The sequence below is a fragment of the Nelumbo lutea genome, chromosome 6 (assembly GCF_056320005.1).
Source record: "Nelumbo lutea isolate HS-2025 chromosome 6, American lotus-T2T, whole genome shotgun sequence".
Classification (NCBI taxonomy): Eukaryota; Viridiplantae; Streptophyta; class Magnoliopsida; order Proteales; family Nelumbonaceae; genus Nelumbo; species Nelumbo lutea.
This window is the reverse complement of record NC_142689.1, coordinates 39,434,946-39,454,391: the sequence shown is the minus strand read 5'-3', so window position 1 is coordinate 39,454,391 and position 19,446 is coordinate 39,434,946. Positions and strand designations below refer to the sequence as shown.

The 19,446-nt window shown below is 43.5% G+C and overlaps 1 protein-coding gene across 3 annotated transcripts; it reads right to left on the bottom strand.

The window, feature by feature from the left end:
• Positions 1-977: 977 nt before the first annotated feature.
• LOC148848661 (putative prolyl 4-hydroxylase 7) lies at positions 978-19,071 on the bottom strand. Of its 3 annotated transcripts, none has more exons than XM_088951043.1 (7): positions 18,634-19,071; positions 17,292-17,402; positions 16,686-16,743; positions 16,504-16,608; positions 1,997-2,054; positions 1,711-1,874; positions 978-1,559 (listed from the first exon to the last, which is right to left on the bottom strand). In XM_088951043.1, exons 1-7 carry the CDS (start codon positions 18,702-18,704, stop codon positions 1,188-1,190), a joined length of 939 nt encoding a protein of 312 aa, XP_088807169.1. In that variant the 5' UTR covers positions 18,705-19,071; the 3' UTR covers positions 978-1,187. The 3 variants fall into 3 exon arrangements, with proteins under 3 accessions (XP_088807169.1, XP_088807171.1, XP_088807170.1); XM_088951045.1 differs by having other exon boundaries at positions 17,229-17,402; positions 18,634-18,859; XM_088951044.1 differs by lacking the exon at positions 17,292-17,402 and having other exon boundaries at positions 18,634-19,016.
• Between the last annotated feature and the right edge of the window lie 375 nt (positions 19,072-19,446).

The following is a 19,446-nucleotide window of genomic DNA, read 5'->3' as shown; positions in this document are numbered from 1 at the left end:
AAAGGAAATAAACAATCTATCAAATCCAAATTTACATTAAATGATGATATTAATCCCAGAAAATTTATAAAATAAAATATTAATAAAGAATAATTATCTTAGTACTTAAAATTTATAAATTTGTGCATAAAATATAATATAATAGGTTCATATTTATGTATCCCGGCTATCTGGTAATCGGATACCCTAAAGTCAAAACCCAAACCCTATAAAATTGTACGGTTTTGATAAATGAGTCCTATTAGGGCCAGAACAAGTTGAATTCCCGAAAATTCCCGTAAAATTACCATCCCTATGCACATCTCAGCATATAGAACAAACATCTCCCGAAATTGTTAGTGGGAGATGTTCCCAATACACGATTAAAATATGCTGTGGGGCGTTTGCGGGGCGCCCTCTGTAAGGCGCAAATGTGAATTCCAAAAGAACAACCTCAGAAATTCCCATCCATTCAAATAACAGCCTCGGGGAATGGATTGGTCCAATTAAATGATATTTTTTGTTCGATTGCACATAAAATGAAGGAAAATGAATGATTCTTTGAAAATTTCTCCTGATGTTTGGTTTGAAAAACAAAATGAACCACCCTATTGGAAAAATGATTCACAGAAAATTAGGAAAATGTTATTTTTTCCTCTTCCTGCTCACTTTTTGGAAAACATTTATTTTTCATGACTATTATTGTAAGAAAATAAGTATAGTACAATAGAAATTTTCAGAAAATCATTTGTTTTCTTCATTTTACATGCAACCAAACAATGTCATGATGGTTTTCCAAAAAACAAAATATGCTCATTTCCATTATTTTCCCAAAATTATAAATGAGTTGGTTTCACTTTCAGGATAGAATAGGCTCCGCGTGCCACCATCTACTTTACTTACCAAAAACTTGTTACTCCAGACTGTTTATTTTATGAATAATCTTACAGATTCAGAGTTTTCAATTCAACCCGAGATTTTACCATTAAACCAAACAATGCCCCTTAAAAATCTCATCAATTTAACTTAGTAATTCTATCAGTCAAGATTCAGCATCAACACCAGCCTTCTTAAGCTGTTAAGAAGCTTGGCACATTACAGGAATCAAATTTTTTCAGATGATTGTTCTATTTTGTTCAACAAAGAAAATTTCTTTTCCTTTCCCTTACCAGAACACGAAGGGCTAATCAAAATTCCGAAACCCAAAATCATCTGCATGCATTACAACTTTTCCTACAAGAACCGTAGTAGTCAGGAGTACCAATCATGTATACAGGATTCCTCTGGCACTCTCCCAGAGCAGCCCACCTCGGACAACTTTCTTCTTCATCCGTGCACTCGCTGTTGCCTAATTCAGACAGAACCTTCTCCCCACTAATAGCTCTGATGTAGAAGAATTTCATGGCACACCACTTTTCCCCATCAAGGACAGGACATCTAGAATACGAGCTGCTCTCGTCAGGGATCGTATTGGGATGGGCATTAAAGAATAGTAGTGCATTTCCTTTAATAGGTTTGAGGGCAAAAGTATGTTTTGCACAGTCAGACCATGAGCCATCTTTCAGATAAGTGTTCTTGAGCTGTTGGTATTAAAAAATTAAACACCCATCAGATCTTACTATTCATACAAGAAAAATGATGGATGCTAGTATATAATTACTTCTATATCCCATGTTGTATCAAATTCCATTCACTACTAATTGTAAAGTAGAAAACAAATATCTGTCTCACCTTTAATTTGGGGAAGATAGTCTCACCACCTTGAGTGACATTCGACAGATACAAGACCACTGTTGCCATCAAAGGCTGACTCCTGCCTTCATCACCATGATAATCAAGATGCTTCTTTGTCTCTTCTATCCCATAATGCAAAACATGCAGAGGAGTGCTGCTTACTGAAGGGCAAAAGACATTTAGTAATATTTTTTGAAAATAAAAAACAAAACATCATCATACAGAAATAGGTACCAAGCAGTTTATGGAGTTCTAAAAACCTAAGGGCAGCAAGGATTGATACCTTTGGGAAGAAAGGTCCAAGTGGAAATTCTGTTCTCAATCCTTGCAACTACATCATCCTAGAGAAAAACAAATTAAAAAGGTCAGTGGCTTGTCACAGATCATTGAATGATAAAGAACTATATGCATTATTGCAGTTTTTGGATATTCAAAGTGTTAGCAGTAACAGGTTATGTCATGTCTCAAGAGTGCATTGAAAGTGATGGAGCACGATCCGGCTGGTCTTAGCTGTCCGCTGCCGTGCTTCCGAACGGGGTAGCAGGGAACCTGAAACGGAGGAGATGGGAAAGCTCCGGGGGGAACCCGGTGTAGAGGCTCCGAAGCTCAAGTTAGAATCCTTCAAAAGCAAGGTAATACCAGATAGCACAAAGTTTGCATACTTCCGTTGTCGGAGGGCAGGGGGCTCTTATAGTCACTTCGTGTACTCGTCCCGAGGCCCTTGTCAGATCGGGTATGATTACCCTTGTGCTTGTCAATTCGGTCGTCGTCCTTTCTGCTGAGACAGAACCGTCACTGCCTAACCGTCTAACTAGAGATGGCGGCGTCAGTGGTGGTGGCAGGTGGCCGTTTAGAGTGCTGCTACCAAACGTCAGATCCCAAGTCAATCAGGCGTGGCGCCCTCGGGCACAGACTTCCCTAGTGTCAGGCATGGTACGACTTGTTTGGCTTTGGTGCCCAGAAGGTGATGCGAAGTGTTGAGCGAGGCGGTCTTGAGCTCGGAGGTATCTATAGGGCAGGTCAGTTTCGGCGAGGTGTATCCCGAACTGTTACAAGGTGGGTCAGTTCGGCGAAGTGTATCCCGAGCTATTACAAGGTGGGTCAGTTCGGCGAAGTGTATCCCGAGCTGTTACAAGGGTCAGTTCGGCGATGTGTGTCCCCTTGTTCCCGCCTAGGCTTGGCCCCTTTTGTCAAGCTGTTGTTTCTGCCATGTGTCACATGAGAGAGGTCGGGCCAAATCTTCCTTCATCAATTGCCCCCCACTCCTTGCGCCGGGGGTCTTGCCATGGTGCGGGGAGTTTTCGCGAGGTAGCTGGTGGATTTGTCCCGTCCTTCGAACCTTCACTGCTCGAGACGCTTTTGCTAGGGTTCTTTCGGTTTCCGAGAAGGCTGGAAACGTGCTTACTCAAGAACGCTGGTGGTTGTGACCGGAAGTTGAGCAGGGCTTCTTTTACTTTGGCCAAATATGCGATCATGGAGAGATCGCATGCTTCGTATTCGCCGGTAACTTGGTTTACCACGAGCTGAGAATCACTGCAGATGACCAAGTGTTTTGCCTTAACCTTTCGCGCTAGGTCCAGCCCAGCGATCAGCGCTTCGTACTCTGCCTCGTTGTTGGATGCCGCGAACTCAAAGCGTAGTGCGTATTCTACTTTTGTGCCGCTCGGGCCGCACAAGACTATTCCAGCTCTGCTACCTTGCCGGTTCGAGGAACCATCCACGTGAAGGATCCAGGGCTCCTCATCCCAATTCGCTCTTCGCCTGACCAGGAGAGATGCCACACTAGCTGCTACTTCACGGGGTTTGGACTCTATGGGCTCAGGAGCTCCGGGTTCGCCGCAACTGGGGACCTCGGGCTCAACCTGTGGGGCTTCGTGGCTGAAAGTGCACTCGGCGATAAAATCTGCCAAAGCTTGGGCCTTGATAGCGGTTCTCGATTTGTACTGGAGGTCGTACTCGCTGAGTTCGATGGCCCATTTCGTCAGTTGACCGGAGACTTCGGGTTTGAGTAAAACTTGTCTATGAGGTTTGTCACTTAGGACGATGACGGTGTGAGCCTGGAAGTACGGGCGGAGTTTACGAGCTGCTATTACTAGGGCATATGCTAGTTTTTCTATCTCCGGGTACCTTGCCTCTACTCCCTGCAAAATTTTACTAACATAATATATGGGTCGTTGGACCCGGTCTGTTTCCTTTATTAGTACCGAACTGACCGCCTCGTCGCTCGCCGAGAGGTACAGTTCTAAGACCTTGCCCACCTCGGGTCGGGCTAAGGTTGGCACACTAGCGAGGTAACCTTTTAGTTCGTCGAACGCGAACTGGCAGTCCTGGGTCCACTCGAACCCTTTGCCTTTGACTGCCTTGAAGAAGGGTAGGCAGCGGTCTGCTGACTTAGACAAGAAGCGGCTTAGAGCGGCTATGCGGCCGTTTAGCCTCTGAACCTCTTTTACTTTCCAAGGTGGTTTCATATCTAGAATGGCTTTTATTTTGTCCGGGTTCGCCTCAATACCGCGTCGATTGACAATGTAGCCTAGGAACTTGCCCGAGGTGACGCCGAAGACACACTTGTTGGGATTCAACTTCATGCTAAACTGACGCAGGATTTGGAAAACAGAATCTAAGTCTTGTATTAACTCTTGTGAAAACTGAGTCTTGACGACCATGTCGTCTACATAGCACTCTATCTTCGTACCAATCAGGGGCCGAAATAGCTTATTTACAAGTCTTTGGAAAGTTGCCCCGGCATTTTTTAGTCCGAAGGGCATGACTTTGTAGCAATACAGGCCAAACTCGGTTATGAAGCTGGTTTTTTCCTCATCGGATGGATCCATCCTAACTTGCTTGTAGCCCGAGTAGGCGTCCAAGAAGCTTAGCAACTCGTTTCCTGAGGTCGCGTCCACTAGGCGGTCAATTCTGGGGAGGGGGAAGCAATCTTTCGGGCAAGCTCGGTTCAGGTCGGTATATTCGACGCACATGCACCACTTGCCGCTTGCCTTTTTTACCAACACCGGGTTGGCCACCCAGCTCGGGTAGTGGACTTCCCTTATGAAGTTTGCTGCGAGGAGCTTCTCAACCTCCTCGTCGACCGCTCTCCAGCGTTTTGGGGCTAAGTTGCGTTTCTTCTGTCTAACGGGTCTGACTACAGGGTCAGTATTAAGTTTGTGAGTTATTAGTCTGGGGTTAATGTCGGGCATGTCGGTCGCGGACCAGGCAAAAATATCTAAATTTTGAAGTAAAAAACTCACCAGTTCGGCTCGTAGGGGGTCTTCGATGGAAGCTCCGATGCTTAGTGTGCGAGCTGGGTCCGTAGCTGAAGTCGGGATTGCGACTGCTTCCTCCGTGGGCGAAGCTCGCTCCTCACCTTGCTCCGCCGGCCGCTCCAGTTCGAGGTCGTCGGCTGCCTTGGTTTTTCCCTTTAGGGCAGCAACGTAGCACTTGCGGGACTCGAGCTGGTCACCCCGCGTTACCCCTATACCAAAGTCCGTAGGGAACTTCATGGCCAAATAGTAGGTGGAGACCGCCGCCCGTAGGATATGCGTGATCGGCCGCCCTATTATGGCATTGTATGGGGAGGGGGTCGCAACTACCAGGAAATCATGGTTGAGTCTGACCGCACAAGGCCATGTGCCGACTTCCACAGGGACAGTTACTTTTCCGAGGGGCCTGACTTCCTCTCCGCTGAAACCTACCAGGGGAGTGTTCGCGGGCTTCAGCTCGCTCCTCTTTAACTGCAGCTGGTCAAATGCTGATTTGAAGAGGATGTCCGCTGAGCTGCCCGAATCTACGAGTACGCGCCTGACCTCGAAGTCGCTGATCCTTAGCTTAATGACAAGCGCGTCATCATGGGGGTAGTGGACTCCTCGCGCGTCGTCCTCCGTGAAAAAGATTGGTTCTTCGGTCTTTGGTCTCTTTGGGGGGTTCCGTTCTTCGAGGGCCGCTTCGCGAACTGAAGTCCGGGCTGCTGCCGAGGTACACCCCGCTACCACCGAACCTCCCACTATTACACGGATGGTTCCCCGAACTGGCCTCTCTTCCGGAGGCTGCTTCTGCAATGGTTCGGCAGGTCTGTTGCTAGACTTGGGGGCATCCTTTTCGTGCTCCCTTTGCCGACATGCTTTATTGTTATTGCTATGCTGTACAAAGTTTCTCAAGTATCCGCGACGGATGAGTCCCTCTATCTCGTCCCGGAGGTTATTACACTGTTCGGTGCTATGACCATGGTCTCTATGGAAACTACAATACAAATTCTTGTTTCTCTCGTTCGGATTTCCTTTTAGGCAAGGTGGCCACTTAACGTACGGAGCGTCTTTGATCGTCATTAAGATCTCTGTCTGCCTCGTGTTTAACGGCGTGTAGTCCGTCCGAACTGCTAGGGGGGCCCAGAAGGACTGGTTCGGCTTCGGCTCCCGGGTCGGGTTTTTTCTATTCACCGGGTTGGAGAGCTCGCCTTCTCTCTTTCTTTTCTCGTTCCCGCCTTCGGTTCGTTGGTTGATTTCTTCCTCTGTCCTCGTGAACTTATCCGCGAGTTTGAGGAATTCGGCCACGGTCGCGGGCTGGTTGGCCACCATGTGCCATTTGAACTCTTTGTGCGTCACCCCTCTTTTGGCCGCCGCGAGCTGCACTGCGGGGTCCAACCGCGGTATTTGCAATCATGCTTCGTTGAACCGCTTGATGTAGCCCCGAATAGATTCTCCTTCTCTTTGGACCACTCCGAAGATGCTTTCCTCTGTTCTGGGGCACCGTCGGCTGGTGACGAAGTGTGTGGTGAAGACTTGCACGAATTGGGCCCAGCACTTTATCGACTCGGGGGCCAGGTTCCTGTACCAAGTGCGGGCTACCCCCCTGAGGGTGATGGTAAAGGCCACGCACATGCACGATTCGCTAGCCCTGGCGAGGTGCATTTGCGACTGAAAGGTGTCAACGTGGTCGTTGGGGTCGAAGGACCCGTCGTACTTGTCCAGAGGTGGGAGCTTGAAGTCTCTAGGTAAGGGGACCGCCAGGAGTTCCGATGCGAGGGGGGAAGGAACGAAGAGAGCTGGGGCAGCCCCTACCTTGTCCGAGCTCGTGTCTTTGCCTCTGAATTCCGACAAGGCGCGGGTGGCGGTTTGGCGACTTCGCCGGCGCCTTCGGCGTTGAGCGGGCCTTGTGCTGGCGCTGCTGGCCTCCGTGTTACCGAGCTCGATGGGCCTGGAGTGCTGGTAGTCTGCCGCCAGGGCGCTGAATCGGTTTTCGGTGAGCGGGAGCTCGGGCTTGGAGCGCCGGGTGCCGACCTCGCGGACGAGGTTCCCGACCCGCCTGCGGGTTGCGAGGCGGGGATGACATTTTTCTCTCTTCGGCCTGGGGACGAGGCCTGGCTGTTGGGGTGGTTCTAGGGCCGGGAGGCCTTCGCCTGGCGGGGGCGCCCATCCTGTGGGGAGGCCTTGACCGGCCTCGGAGCGGGGTGGCGAGGTGGAAGTAGTGGTTGGTTCAGTGGCAGTTGGGGGAACTTTTGTTGATAGTGATACTGGGAGATGTTGTGTAGCACTTGGTGCTGGTGAAGCTGGTGTTGCTGGAACTATTGCATTTGGGCTTGCATTGCCCGCATGCACTGCATCAGGTCCTCCAATCGGTTTTGGCTAGCTGCCAGGGGGACGGCAGTTGGTTCAGTGAAGGTTGTCTCAATGGGGAGAGGAAAGGGGACGCTTGTGGTAGGAGGGTTTACGGGTGCCATTGCTTGTGGCGTGCTCAAGATAGGGATCCCATCCGCCGAAAGGGGGATGGTGAATTGTCCAACGCACACTACGGGGACCTGAAGTTGCTCCCCGATGGCGTTTGTCTCCGTGCCACGTCCGGTGTTGCTGGAGGAGGCCATGAGTGTTGGGTTTTTTGAAGAAAAAAGGGGGGTATCGAAGTTTGGAGGGAGACTTTTTGAAGCGATTCCCACAGACGGCGCCAATTGATGGAGCGCGATCCGGCTGGTCTTAGCTGTCCGCTGCCTAGCTTCCGAACGGGGTAGCAGGGAACCTGAAACGGAGGAGATGGGAAAGCTCCGGGGGGAACCCGGTGTAGAGGCTCCGAAGCTCAAGTTAGAATCCTTCAAAAGCAAGGTAATACCAGATAGCGCAAAGTTTGCATACCTCCGTTGTCGGGGGGCAGGGGGCTCTTATAGTCACTTCGTGTACTCGTCCCGAGGCCCTTGTCAGATCGGGTATGATTACCCTTGTGCTTGTCAATTCGGCCGTCGTCCTTTCTGCTGAGACAGAACCGTCACTGCCTAACCGTCTAACTGGAGATGGCGGCATCAGTGGTGGTGGCAGGTGGCCGTTTAGAGTGCTACTGCCAAACGTCAGATCCCAAGTCAGTCAGGCGTGGCGCCCTCGGGCACGGACTTCCCTAGTGTCAGGCATGGTACGACTTGTTTGGCTTTGGTGCCCAGAAGGTGATGCGAAGTGCTGAGCGAGGCGGTCTTGAGCTCGGAGGTATCTATAGGGCAGGTCAGTTTCGGCGAGGTGTATCCCGAGCTGTTACAAGGTGGGTCAGTTCGGCGAAGTGTATCCCGAGCTGTTACAAGGGTCAATTCGGCGAAGTGTATCCCGACCTGTTACAAGGGTCAGTTCGGCGAAGTGTATCCCGAGCTGTTACAAGGTGGGTCAGTTCGGCGAAGTGTATCCCGAGCTGTTACAAGGTGGGTCAGTTCGGCGAAGTGTATCCCGAGCTGTTACAAGGGTCAGTTCGGCGAAGTGTGTCCCCTTGTTCCCGCCTAGGCTTGGCCCCTTTTGCCGAGCTGTTGTTTCTGCCACGTGTCACATGAGAGAGGTCGGGCCAAATCTTCCTTCATCAAAAAGCATAGAAGGCTTATACCTTGAAGCACATTTTGATGCAAAGCTCAAATAAAAGGCCTCAAGGCTCAACTCTAGGGCTCCATTTGACAAGAGTGCAAATGCCAGTTTAGAGCATATATGCACTCTGGTAAAAAACTAAGGAACTATCCAAATTCTGTATAGCTCCTTTATATCCATCTTGTGTGATTACAGATGACATATTGACCATTCCATATATATGGTGTTTGCTACATGAACTCTGTGTTCCACCATTCCACTATGTTCAGTGTTGTCAGCACCCGATTTTTGCTAGGTTTGCCACCTGAACCCCCAATTCACCCCAAATTCCTGATCAGACCCTTCCAATCCCTCCAAAATGCCAAAAAAATCCAAAGAACCCAAATTTTGCCCCGAGAACCCTCAAATCCACCGTTAAATTTGCCCAATACCAATCCGATGGCCCCAATCAACCCGTCTACACTTTGACCCTCAGATCAAACATGACCATCAAACTCAAGACCTCCCAAAATACCTACCCAGAAAATCTCAACTCACAACTCCTCAGTTTACCCTCTCATCAAGCAAAGATTCCATTTCAGCCCCTCTTGTTAGCCTAAAACACCTACAACCTAGATTCCCTTGATCCAAACACACTTAAGCCAATTGAACTGTATGATTGAGTCCTAGATATACCAAAACACCTGCCCATAAAGTTTCAACCCAAAACACCCCCATTTATCCTTTCATTGTACTGAGATTCCATTTCGAGGTTCTGGATTGACCGAATTCCAAATCCGTCTAATCCGGACCCAATCGAACCCAATTTGACCCTACCAATCAACCCAGAATGCTCAAAAACCGTATCTTGTGAAATTTCAACCGAAAATACCCTTGGTTGCCCATTCATTCAAAAAGATTCAGTTTCGATCAATCTTATTGGCCCACACATGTAATTGCAAAACCCTTCACTATACCCAAAACCCATCTTAACCCTCTGATCATTGACCCAAAACCCCCCATCATTGAACCAAAACCCTAGTTTGGCCCCCCTTAGACCATTTTTTACCTAGGTTTTCAAAATTACAAAACTGCCCTTAAATTTCACAAAAATTATGAAAATACCCCTGGTGCTCAATATAAAAGTGACCAAATGTTTCAATTCGCCCTAATCTACAGTTTACTGTTCACCACTACTGTTTATCGTCTTCTTCGCTGAACAGTGGCATTTCCCCTTCTCTCTCAACAATATCCCTCCATCTTCGCCTTCCCCTCTTTTTCTTTCTGTTTCATTTTCTCTCATTCTTCCCGTTAATATTCTCTCCTCCTTTCTCTGGTCGTTGCTACTCCCTCTCTGCAAAAATAGGACACGTCAGTGGCGGAATCCTCATTTTCTACTAGATTCAGTGAGAGCTTCGTGGTCTTTAGCATCGTCTCTCCTATCTTGTCCGTTTTTCCGGTGGTGTTTTCTGCTCTTAACATTCTATAGCAAACCGAGACTTCCCCTGTTCCACGAGCTTCACCTTGAGTCGAGCAAGTTGCAGACGTTGTCGCCTGTTTGCTCACACTTGGAAGGTGGAAGCAAACTCAATCGACTTGCCATAGTCCCTGATCCCTACCTGCGGAGCACATCGAACCGAAATTTCTCTGCATTTGTTTTGACAATGAGGATTGAGGTTGGGGAGTAGATCGATGGAGTAGGTTCCATCGGACTCACTCCCGTAGATCTTATCCTCAACCCAATCCAACCTGAAATCTGCTGCCTACTCCATGCCTAGTTAGATTCGAAAGTTGCATCGGTAGGGATTAGACCGCTATTAGTCTTCTTTTGCTCTTTTCCTCTTACCGTCTTACCTTTGAGAAGTAGATTTTCTCATGTTTAATGCTGTCAATAATATGGTTGTTCGTCCAGCTCTGCCATCAGTTTCATTCCCCCTATTTTTAGTCTTATTCTCCCTGTTATGTAGGTTAGGTTGTGGATTGTTACAGATACGAGTTTTCTTTGTAATGGTGTTATTGATTCTATCTTTGAAGATCAAGACATGATAAAAAACAAAAAAAAAAAAGATGGTGAAATTTATATTCTGTTCTGAGATTATAATACCGGTTGTTAGTTTCGAATGAGAGTAGATTTCTTTAATTGTTACAGACATGATTTCGTTCATCTATTTAGTTGCAGCAGTTTATGATACTGATTATGTTTAGAATTTGTTCAAACGTGAGTTTCTCAGTTTTGTTCATTTTATTTTATTTTATTGTTTTTTCTTCTTTCTTAAAACTGGTGATTATGCTAACGTATAATGTTTGAATGGCAGTCTTAGCCCGATGGAATAGATGCACAAGAGTCTGGAAATGTGTTAGATTCAGTCCTACTGAGCTTTGATTTCACAAAGTCCTAGAAGTTGATCTGATGCCGAATGGACTGTAATAACCCAAAATGGAAAATAAAAAAGAAATATAAAATACATGTACATAAAAATAAAAATAAATAAAACGCAGAGTTGAAATAGGAAGGGTTTCCTTTTTGTTGATTTGTTCTATTCTCTCATATTAGCATGTTTCTATTGAATTAAATATTTGCATTTATGCTTGTTGGTATCCCATGTGGGCCCCACCTATTGGATCCGGGAGAAGGGTGCCTAACCCCTTCCCTCTCCCATCCGAGTCTTACCCAGACTGGTGTTGTGAGTGCCTGGGCTTTGGAGTCACTATTAAAACAAAAACAACTTTTGAAAACTATTCTCGGAGGTCCCATCACCTCTAATTCCTCCAAATGATAGGTGGCGACAGGCGACTCCAAATCCAGCCCAAGTGAGTCGTTTTCCGACGCTCACATGATTGAAATTACAAGCCATGAAATCATCACCTATGTTCTTCTTGGCCTGCCAGTACTATTAACCCTTCAAGTACCAATTACTTATTCTCACTGGTGTTGTAGATGGCTCTCTCTATGTCACCAAACCATTTTTTATTATCAATAACAGAAAATTTTCATTAATTAAGAAAAAGGTTTAAATACAAAGGTGGGGGGAGGCAAACTATCATAACTCTCCCCCAAAAGGAAAATTACAGTGTAGCCACAAATGACTTCTCCCCACCCCCTATTTAGCCAGAGCTCTGCAAATGAATTGGCACATCTTTTAACCCACTGGATACACACTTCCATTCCTTGAGTTAACCACTTGAATTGCCTTCGTTCATTAATGTATGTCCATAACCCATCATGTCTTCTCTATCCAGCCAATTACCACTTATGTATCTCCTTCAATAAATAACCTGTTTATACTTAGCTCATTAGCCCTTTTCACCCTCTCTAACAGAGTCAGAATTTCTACTCTCAATGAATCCCCGAATCCAATTGGTCCTGAAAAAAGAGCTATTATTGAACCTGCCTCTAATCTGAAAACACCACCAACCCCTGATGGCCCTGGATTTCCTTCACTGCTCCTATCAAAGTTGAGTTTGATAAAACCTTCCATTGGAGGATGGCCACAAAGGATGGACACAGATTCTGCTTGGAGCTGAGACTGCTATTTCTTGCCAGGTATTCACAATGGTCTCTATTGGAGCATCATCAAATAGGACCATTGTCTTTACCCATAGTCCCTCAAAGTAATCACTTCTATAATTGTGTCCCTGCTTCTTTCTTTTTTAGCAAATATCTTGTGGTTCCTTTCCCCCCAAATTGTCCAACAAACCACTTTCTTGGTGCACCTCCACAAGATTTTTCCCCTCTTTTTGATCCAGCTACCAATTGAAGAGACAAAGAGGCTTTGAATGCTAGACGGGGGAGTCCACCTACAACCAAATAAAGAGAAAAACCCATTCCCAAATAGAAGAAGTAAAATGATAGGATATAAGTAAAAAAGCAAGACTCACCATTGACTTTACAAAGGGTACACCAGTTCGGGGACAAGCACCAAAAAGGCTTCTTTCTTTGAAGTTGATCGCAACTATTAATTCTTTCCAACACTATTTCCCAGAAAAGTGCTCTGACCTTACGTAGGACCGATCTCCCCCACACTTCTTTAGAAGGAAAGGGATTGGAAAGAGGAGTGGGTTGAGTTAGGGCATTGAAAAAAGAAGCACAACTAAAAGAGCCTGAAGAAGAAAGGGTCCAAATTTAGGAATCCCCCCTAGACAGGTCCAAGAGGACCTTTTGAAGTACCTGAACCAAGGACCACACCACCTCCACCTCTAAATCTCTGAGACCTCGTCTAAACCCCAAATCCCAATTAAGTTCAGGCCCTGGACCAATGGATGAACTAAGGATGAGGCAGTCAAATTTTTGTACCTAGAAAGGGAGAACAGGGAAGGGAATTGGTCTTTTAAGTGGTGCCTCCCCCACCCACACATGTTCCTAGAACCTTACAATGTTTCCATAGCACAAGTTATACCTGATGAAAGGTAGAAAACAAGGAAGAATGGCATGGACGGCTTTCCAAGGTGTTGCAGTAGTTGCTCTAGCCAAAATTCTTGCATCCTATCCATCTACTGTCTACCCATGTATACTCTTAATCACCTTTGTCCACAATTTACCCTGATCCACTGGAAATCTCCATAACCATTTTCCCAACAAGGCTGTTTTCCTCTTCTAAATGTTCCTGGTTACTAGACCCCCTAGCTCCTTACTTCTACTTACCACTTCCCAACTCACCCTATGATCCCTCTTTTCCTCTCTCAGCTCCCATAAAAAATCCCTCATTTGTTTCTCCAACCTTCTACAAATTTCCACAGCATAGTTGTCAAGGCATCGCCTAGGCACCTTGCCCAAACGCCTTGACTTTTAGCAACTAGGCACCCTTCTAGGCGACTAGGTGCCCGCAGGAAACTAAGCGCCCACCTAAGCGACAAAAATGACAAGGCGGGTGCCTTTTATAATATCATTTACATTGTTGTATCTTATTAATGTATGTTTAATACATTTTACTATATGCTATATATATATACATATATATATATATATATATCAATAATACTTTGTTTTAATGTTTTACTATTGAAATTTAAAAGATCAAAGGGTTTTGAGAAGAGAAGAAGAAAGAAAGAAAGAAAAGAAAGAGGAAAGAAAGAAAAGAATAATAAAGTTCTTTTTTTCTATTCTCTTTCTCTCTAATTAAATAAACAGAAACTCCATCCTTGTTTTTTTTTTCTATTTTACTTTCCATCTTGAATATTTATCATATAAAGTTAATAACCTTCTTTAGTTGCTAATTAATATATGAATTTTCTCCATTAAATATTTATTATAGTAGTATTATTTTTTAAAATAATGAAATTAATATATGTAAAAGATTTTTATCTTTTAGATGTGATGATTTGCCACATTTTTAGAGAAAATTTAATGTTCTTAATAAAGAGAATTGCTATTTTTTCAATTAGCATACATGCTGAATGGTATATAAAACTAGGAAACTAGCCAAAAGCTAGTTTTTTATATTATAAAATTTTTATCGCCTAGGCAACTAGGCGATTAGGCGCCCCCGTGTCGCCCAGAATCGCCTAGACGCCTTGAAAACTATGTTCCACAGGTATCCTAAAAACTGAAAGGATGCAGACTGGCAGATTAGCCAAAGTTGATTTGATCAAGGTAATTCTTCCACCCATTGAGAGATAATTCCTTTTCCAGGAAGCAAGCCTTTTGAGAACCTATCCACCACTGGGTTCCAAAAATGCACACTTCTAGGGTTGCCCCCCGGAGGTAAACCCAAATAATTCATAAGCCACTAGAATAACCCAAAACCCAAAATTGTTACACATTCATATACCTCTTCATCATCCATGTTGATACCTGCCACACATGTCTTATTGAAGTTAACTTTCAGATTTGTCATTTTCTCAAAGACTTGGACCACCTCCTTCATATTCCTCACCCAATTTAGATCAGCTCCCTCACAAAATAGGACAGTATCATCGGCAAACTGCAAGTGAGTAATAGGCACTCTTTCTCTTCCCACCCTCCAACCTCTCACCAAACCCCTCAAATCTGCTCTCTGGAAAAGAATACAAAGCACTTCAGCTACTAGTGTGAATAAGAAAGGAGAGAGTGGGTCCCCTTGTCTAATACCTTTGATGGCTGGAAAGTGATCAACAACTTTGCTATTAACCAAAATTGAGTAATAACAAGTACTAACGCATCCTTTAATCCACTTGCACCACCTATCTCCAAATACAAAGTTTCTCATCACTTCCAATAAGAAATCCCAATCCACCAAATCATATGCTTTCTCTAGATCGAGCTTGCAAATCAAACTTTTCTTTCCATATCTTTTTAGCTTCTCCACACTCTCATTAGCAATAAGGATTTGATCGATGATCTGCCTATCCTTGACAAAGGCTCCTCGATTTAAGGAAATAATAGAAGGAAGCACTGATTTAATTCTTCTTGATAGCACCTTAGCAATAATTTTGTAAAGGATGTGAACTAGACTAATGGACCTAAACTCCTTGGGTTGTATTGCCTCTACTTTCTTTGGAATCAAGTCAATGAATGTAGAATTTAATTCTGGATTAATTACGCCTCTACAAAAAAAAAAACATCAAACACCTTTTGGATATCCTCCTTCAAGATGTCCCAACAGTCCTGGTAGAAAGCCATAGTAAAACCATCTAGACCTGGTGCTTTAGATCTATCCATCGAAAAAACTACTTCCTTTATTTCCTCCAAATTAAACCTTTCTAACCAACTTTTTTGCTCATCCAAAACTCTTGGCCACTCCAACCCTTCCACACAAAGTCTTTCTAAATATAGGTTTTCTAAAGATCAACTTGAAATGGTTCACAAGGGCACTAGCAATTTCATTTTGTTGATCAATAGTCTCCCCTTCAACTTCCAATTTGGAGATGAGATTTTTCCTTCTTCCATTATTGGCTAAGGCATGGAAGTGGTAAAAGATTCCCCAATGAATAGGTTCCACAGGAGGTATGTGACCAAGATTAAGTCACCCTCCTATAGGTCTTTGAGACACCAACAACATTCCTTTTTTTTGTAGAAGATATAATCTCTTAACCAAACTAAATCTGGAATGATGAGCATCAAAAGCCTATCCATTAAGATTAAGTCCTAGAGTGTTTTTTACCGGTAACCAAAAAGGCAAAAACTTGAATTAATTTGAACTCCCAACCCAAGCCAAACCCACACAAATCTTATGAGTACAAGTTAGCCCAGAAAAGTTGCTCCCTAGTCACCTGTTGCTTTTCTAAAGAATCTGCCAATGCATCTGCTGACCTATTAACCCATTTCAAAGTGGCCTAAACCTCTCTTGCTAGCCTCCTGATTTCCATTATTACACATCTGAATGCCCACAAACCCTCACTATTGTTCACCGTCCAGCCCCTTCACCAACATGGAGTTATCCTCAATCTCTATATGTTTCAAATTCAGCTTGTCTTGCTAATTTTAGAGAAGTTACCATCCATTATTCCACTACCAGTTTTGCTCCAACAGCTTCAACAACTTTATCAGACCCCACTGCTAATAAGTTGGAAGAAAAGGATTCTCCAATGGAGAAAAAGCGGTAATAATAGAGTAGCTTTCAGAAACCAATGCAGCATTCACCAGTGAAACTCTAGAAGCAGCCTAAGGTAGAAACCCCAATATAATTGTATACTTTGTGGCAATACAAACTTAAAGTCAAGAAAGAGAAACAAGGAAGAAGATGAGTTTATGGGAAATTGCAGATCATGCAAATTTTAATTCTAGTAGCTTGTATCTATACCAGATCACTAGAGCAGAAGTCTAAAGAGAAGCAACCAAGCACCAACTTGTAGCTGCAGTTACTGATAGAAAGCATCCATGCATGCCTCGAACTACAGTAGATAAAAAAGTCTACATTCATGACTGCAAGGTAAATGGTTACCATATTTTCCTTCTAATGCAATATCTATGTTGAATACATCCATAACATTAATTCTATATTGATAATTCCCATGTCCAACATTTATCCAAAAAAAATTCCCAAGTCCAACCACTGATGCTGCAATAGAAACTTACTTGGTCTGTTTCCAAGGGAGTTGCAGAACTTGAAAGTTGAGATTTTGTAACAGAACTCTCTGAGTCACTTTCATTTAAAGCAAACTTTTCTAGCTTTCCACGTGCCTGAACGCAAAACACAGTCTCAGAACCAAGGTAAGGGCAATGGATTAATAGATAGCAAGTGATAAGCCAGGAATTACCAACGAAACAAGGTGCCCACACTCCTCGTCAGATAGAAAACCTTTATACAAGAAGACCCTATTTCATTGAAAAAAAAGAAAAAGAAATGTCAGATGTTATAAGCAAACAAGGAAAAATCAATACAAATATGGACTTGTATTTTTAGAAGTTGAAGTCTTCCCTCCTCAATTCCATCTGGCAAAGATTTTCACTATTTTATGCTTAGTTTAAAATACAATGCCATCTCCTGACATTACTTTCCCAGAAAAGACAATGATCCACCATCTATCACCTGTTAGAAGAAGTGATCTATTACAAATTGAAGGGGCTAAATGAGCTAGGGAAAGACAGAAAAGGACTTGGGTTGAAGTAGTAAGAAACGATTTAAGCGCCCATAATTTAACAATGGATATGGCACCTAATAGAACGAAATGGTGAAACAGGATTCATCTAGCCAACCACATAGAGTTTAGATAAGGCTTAGATGATGATCGTGATCATGATCATGATGACCTATGTTTAAGAGATGTATATTTGCATATTTGATCAAGATGTGTACTCACATAAGACCACCTCATATGTGATGACACAAGTGACATAATAACAAATTTGCTGAAGTACATGACCTTGGTCGCCAAGAGATTTGGATAACCCGCGATGGGTCAACTCTTGTGGATTGAGCTGTATGGACCACTTTCACATCTTCCTGGTTCACCTCCTTATTTCGCAGCTCCTTCCTGAAACAATTGAAATGTGTGCCAAGACACAACAATAAAATACCAAAAGTTTACTAGATGAATCTCCATTCTTCCCTTATTTGGTACCAAGCATTCTTGTCTATGCTCAGCAAACTATCCAGAAACAGAACTGGAGCTCAAATTCATTATTGTCATTGTTGGAACAGTCACAACCAATGTAGGGGAGGGGGCCCAATAGAAATCAAAAGAATTTTCAGAACAATATGTAAGGTCATTCTCTTTAGGAACTGCTTCTAAAGAAGCTTGTTGGAACAGTCACAACCAAGGTGGGGGAGGGGGCCCAATAGAAATCAAAAGAATTTTCAGAAGAATATGTAAGGTCATTCTCTTTAGGAACTGCTTCTAAAGAAGCCTCATATTCTAAGTAGAATCCATAGCAGAATTTCTTATATCTTCAGAATTTCCATTTACAAAAAAAAAAAACAAAAAAAAAAAAAACAAACAGACAAACAAATATTCTCACATTTTACAGAGTAACCCGGTTGGCTATATTTCAGTTACTACATTATTTTCTGTCACTAAATATCTGGTAATGGAAGAAAGTGATAGAACTCATATGGATCTGTTTAATCAGAGGTACTAAATCGACAAAGGTTACAGTGAATTAGGCAACGATGGCCTTTCTTCACTACTAAATGGATTTCTCGACGTAATCTTCTCAAAACACCCTAAGGACCAAAAAAAAGGAAAATTTTATACCAGAATCACTGTCAAACTCGTTTCTGCTTGCTCTAAGCAAAGTCCACAAGCCCATGTCGAGAGTGACAATAGAATCTCCTTCACAATTTTTAATTCCAAAACAGATCCCACGAGCAAATAAATAATAATTAACATTATCTTTCATCAAAAACCAAACGTGTATCCTAACACAAGTTATATGTCATGGAATCTCGAACAAAATCAAAAGAAACCAACGGATAAAAGGTATTTCAGAAACCTCTCCTTCGCCAAAACAAGGATAAACTCATCCATGAAAAAAAAAAATCCCGCGATTCCATTGGGAGTCAGGCCATTAATGATGAGAAATCTATCCTTTACATAAAAGACCACAAACCCGGTACAAAAACCAAACTTTTAAGGCATTCTGACAAAACCCACTTGGATTTCATTACAAAATCCTTTTATGTACACACAGTAACAAAGACTTAATGAATATTCCACATTAAAGTAAAGTTGCATACAGATGAGAATAAAAAGCAAGAGTTCTTGCCTATAGGCTGAAGAGATAGAAAGAGAACATAGAAGCGCCAGAACTAGAAAAAATGACAGAACGGATTGCATGGAATTCCTGTGTAAGAACCGTCACAAGGTGATCCCAATGACTAGAAGACGAACAGAGATCTAAACGGAACCTGCAAAGCTGAAGTATCCGATTCGTTTTCCTCCCTTCTCTACGTTCTAGCGTGTTTCAGTGTTCCTTGTTATTTGGCTCATCCAATTTCACCGCCTACATTCAATAAGTCGGTAATCGCTCGGATCTGCCACCTACACGAACGGAATTTCACCCAACCCATAAAACTAAACTTTGGGCGTTCGATAATATGGTTGGTTTTGTTCTTGCTTTCAAAAACAAGGGTAAAATACAAACGTCTCGCTGAAGTTTTGACAATCATAAAAATCTCCCTATAGTTTTACTTTACTAAAAATCTCCTCTTATTTTTGAAAAATTCAATAAATACCTCCCTTTCGTATTGACGAAGACGGAAAACGTTAAGAAGATGATATTTTTTCAAAATATCTATTTTGCCCTTTTATGAATTAATATGCATTTGTTTTTATTAAAATAGCCATATCTCAACAACTCAGTGTTCATCTTCTTCCTTAAGAAGACTGCAACAGAATGGCGGTGAACTCCCCCCAACCTTCCCTCTACTTTAATTTCTCTATGATTATTTCTCTCTCCCCAACGATGTGGCCTCTACTTCTCTACTCCTCATCTCAACTGTAACAACCACACCTGTGGTTTGTCCCCGGAGAACACCATCACTGGCACTGTCACCAGCGATGAGCTTGCAATAGACGT